The sequence below is a fragment of the Polypterus senegalus genome, chromosome 9 (assembly GCF_016835505.1).
Source record: "Polypterus senegalus isolate Bchr_013 chromosome 9, ASM1683550v1, whole genome shotgun sequence".
Lineage (NCBI taxonomy): Eukaryota > Metazoa > Chordata > Cladistia > Polypteriformes > Polypteridae > Polypterus > Polypterus senegalus.
In genome coordinates, this window is record NC_053162.1 from 116,716,514 (window position 1) to 116,720,687 (window position 4,174).

At 34.1% G+C, this 4,174-nt stretch overlaps 1 protein-coding gene across 1 annotated transcript in view; it reads right to left on the minus strand.

Moving 5' to 3' along the window:
• The window catches only part of wdr59 (WD repeat domain 59), a 300,882-nt gene extending 296,925 nt beyond the window's left edge, over positions 1-3,957 (minus strand). Inside the window, exon 1 of the mRNA XM_039763605.1 lies at positions 3,892-3,957. Coding sequence (XP_039619539.1) covers positions 3,892-3,945 — 54 coding nt within the window. The 5' untranslated portion in view covers positions 3,946-3,957. The remainder of the gene's footprint in view (positions 1-3,891) is intronic.
• Positions 3,958-4,174: the final 217 nt, after the last annotated feature.

Below are 4,174 nucleotides of genomic sequence, written 5' to 3' on the forward strand. Positions count from 1 at the left end.
TAAAACTCCAGCACTTCACTCCCAGATAATCAATCAAGGCATGAGCTGGGAGAACATTGTGCACATTCTGTGGCGGTGGGGGGATGGAATAGCAGGCTGCTTTCTGCTTGTCCTTATCGGCACATTTACAGGACAAAAGACGCTGACGGAGAGGTGCGAAGGGATTTAAGGTGGGCCGGATCTACAAGTTTTTTTGTAGGCTCTGGTAATTCTACTGTTAATAATATTTTAGCAAAAAATGCATGTATTTTGCATATTCTTACAATATTAATGGATAATGGACTTGTGGATTATGCAGTCCGAGTAACATGATCTTTTTTTCCCGTAGACATTTTTCACATTGTTTGCCATTGTCCAGAGTCAGTCACCATTGGTACCTGTTTAATCTTAATCTTCGTTATATCTTATCTCTACAAAAGCACGAGGTTAAAATTTTTCTCAGCCACTGTTACAAACTACATAAGATAAGTAACAAATAAAAATCATTTTGGGTGGAGTATTCCTTTAGCTGTGGGGCTTCACTGGGTTGACAGAGTCAGAGTGCAGGGAATTACCTACAGTAAACAGCTACATTTAAGACATGAGAAAAGTTACTGGATGACCTGGTAGCTATTTTAAACTCAACTGATGCATTGAAAAAGATGAAAATAAAGGGGATAAGGAACCTGAATAGGAAAGAGGGACTAGTGATGTACTATAAGACAGCCACTACAACACCTCAGCCTAGAAACATACTGCAACAATACATTTTTTTTTAAATTTTATTCAAATGCAAGCTACCTTTTTCCCCTTATATCTTATTGTGCTATTTTATAGGTGTAACTTTGGTTTTAAAGGCACCAAATATAATTGTATTGTGCAGCATTTAAATAAAGAGTCCTCTTATTTTAGATATGAAAAACAGAATGACAGACCAACATAAAAAAGCACAGAAAAGCATTGAGTAATCGCTACAAAAATATATTCAACTTATTTCTCCCCTTTCAAAGTGCACAGCGTAAAGCTGTGAACTACTAAACAGTGCCTCTCATTACAACCAACTACAAAAAAGTCCATAATGCTCCCACAACAGGCTACCCTCAACAATACAATTGTGAAAAAATTAACTAGTTAAGCTAAAGCAAAACAGCAGAGCTTCACATTACTGCTAAGAACAAAAGAAAAAAAAAACACATTTTAAAATAATTTTCAACCACAATTTAAAGTGCAGGAAAATACAAACAAATCTAATAACATTCTTATCAAACTATTAAAATGACCTAAGAATGTATGTGTTTTAGCAAAATAAAAAAAAAACTATAGACACATACTCTTAACAAATTCAGACTAAGTGGCCAGGGCCCGGCCATTAAAGGATAACATCAGGATTTTTTAGGTCAAAGTTTTTTCTTCACAATCATGGTAAATATTAATTGGCCACATAAAATTGTATTCTAATGAAGCATTTTTAATTTTAATTTCAAGAACATCTTCTTGCAGATTACAAAAGGGCTGAAAGATACCTAAGTCCATAGGTAACAGAAAAACCCTTACAACTTTGTTTCTTCAATTCTGTTTTTTTCAGGGGTTACAATCTGCATGGAATGACTTATAACAGCAGACAGAAGTGCATTTAAAACATAGGATTAATTTTTTTGTAAATGATGTAAACTTTTTGCCCATTACATTCTATGTTGCTGTTTTACATAGCCAACATAGCAAAAATCATGCCAAAAGGAAGCTTAGTGAAAAGAACACATAAGAGTTCAATTGTACTTTGTAATCATATCGTTACAAATGAAGTGAACTAATTAGGCTGCATTGTACTTAAAAGCAGAGTGTGTGATACAGTAGACTGAAGCACCAAAAACCAACTATCAGCTTTTTAATGAAAGATGAGTCACTCTTGTTGAGGATATGGTAATAAAATAATTGAGGACAACTAAAAGGAGTAAACTCACTGACACTGAAATGAATATTAAATAAGCTTCCAAACATTGAAAGAATATAAGTGATGATCTGTGTGACTCTTTCAGTTACTATTGTCTAGTTCTCTACAGAACAGAGACTACAATTCAGAACTGGACATCAACACTCAATACTTTCAGTAACAATGTTTACTGATTACTTTCCAAGCTGAATCTGCGGCCCTCAAACTGAAAGACTGCCATGGAGGAGAATGAATTAAAGCAAAGTAAACTGCACAGCTTGAGGTTGTTAAAGAATAGCTGAATGTCATGAAAATGTTTTGCTTTTTTTCTTCTTAAAATGATATGGATATTCTATTTTTCTATATGAATGTAATCACAATACATTTTTGGATTGAAAAATTGACATATTTGGTAAGTTTTAGGGCTTTTGCTATCACCTACTGACCCATGTGCCCTTCAGCCCCACTGATGCTGCAAGAACGGACAAGGTATTTTTAAATTTTATTTAAAAAACCATCACTTTAGAACACAATTTTATGTGACAAATTAATATTAACTATGATTGTGAAGAAAGAAAGTCAACATGAAAAACACCAAACTTGTACTTTAAAGACACCTACTACAACAAATGCCAGAAGGATAGTACTATAAAGTCATCAGCTACATTTCCAGCTATATTGCAAATAATTTTCAAGAAAACAATTTAAAATATAGTATGAGTAAATGTCTTTTCCCAGCTTCCTACAGTAGCTCAAAACCACAAAAACTGAAAACAGCATTTTACTGTACACATTTTGCAATATTTACTTCACACTACTTGTGCATTAAACATAAAGCATAAATAATTTGAAGTGCATCAGGCATCAACAGCAACCTATTTTTAAGAAGAAAATATATACATTAAGGATATATACTGTATTTCTAATTTATTCACTGACCAGCACTTTAGAGTTCTGTTGCCTTAGCAGTTACTGTCTGTGTGAATTCTGTCAATATATCAAAGATAACTTATTGTGTTCATATGTAAACTGTCTTAGTGTGACAGAATGTGAACTTGTGTCCAGTAAAATACTGAACCTGCTTTAAGACCTATGCATATTGCTTCATAAGAAGAAAGTGGGTTTTCGGTAACATATGGATAATTACTGACAAATCATAGATACTGTTCACAATCAAAGATTGGTCCCTCATGACTAACATACATAAAAGTATATGACATGTGCCAATTACAATATTAACATATTAGTGAATAAAACCTATTCATAACATCTATCCATGAATGCATTTATGCAAACTACTTAAGTGCTGTGATCGCCGAGTCTGTCTTTGCAGAACCGAGTGCAAGGCAGAATGCAAACCTGAACAACTGCATGTATGCAGTGAATGTAAGCATATCTGTCTTTAATACAGAGGTGAAATCAGAAGCTCTCTTTACACAATCCTACACTAGAAACAAAGACTGATTCAAATACCTCTAAAACTGTCTCATCTAAACAGCACTGACATTAACAGGAAAATAAATTCATACCACTCCTAAAAATTAAAACGTCAGAACCCAGTTAGTAATTTTGCTTTTTATTATGTATAGCAGTTTATTTAGATCGGATTATTGTTTATGTATTATTAATGCTTTGTCAACAAATATCCCCTTGTCACGTAAATAAAGTGCCTTTTTGGAGGATGAAACCTAAATATTGAAGCCGTACAATTACTCTTTTTGAAAAAATGAAAAACGTACGTTAGCAGTGTACCAGGGAAATATCCGTACAACTGTCAGCTGACAGTTTCAACTAGTACAACAAAGCTTGCTGTTTTAAGCAATAATACCCATTTAATGACAAAGTTGATTCAATCTTTAACCTATCTAATAAAGCTATAAAATTTACAGGACACACATTGCTTAAATTATCATTTACGTTCCGATTTCAAAACTGAATCAGCTCTGTAAACTATAATTACTGCTTCCAACTCCTTTAGATACCTGCGAGTCTCGAAACTCAACCACCACATTTTCACTACTCCAGCGAGCTGCCATTTTCCGGGCCGCTGAAACACTTCCGCCACTCTAGCGGAGAGTTCAAAACGTTGCGACGTTGCAGGATAATTCGTGGTGGACTATGGGAGATGCAGTTTTTTTCTTTTTCTTTTTATCAACAATCCTGGCTCGTCCGAATTCCGCTAAAAAAGAGGAGGTGTTGCTGTTCCATTCAAGAAACAAAAATAACAATTTAGAAGTACTGTACAAGACTGCAGATTATTAGAAA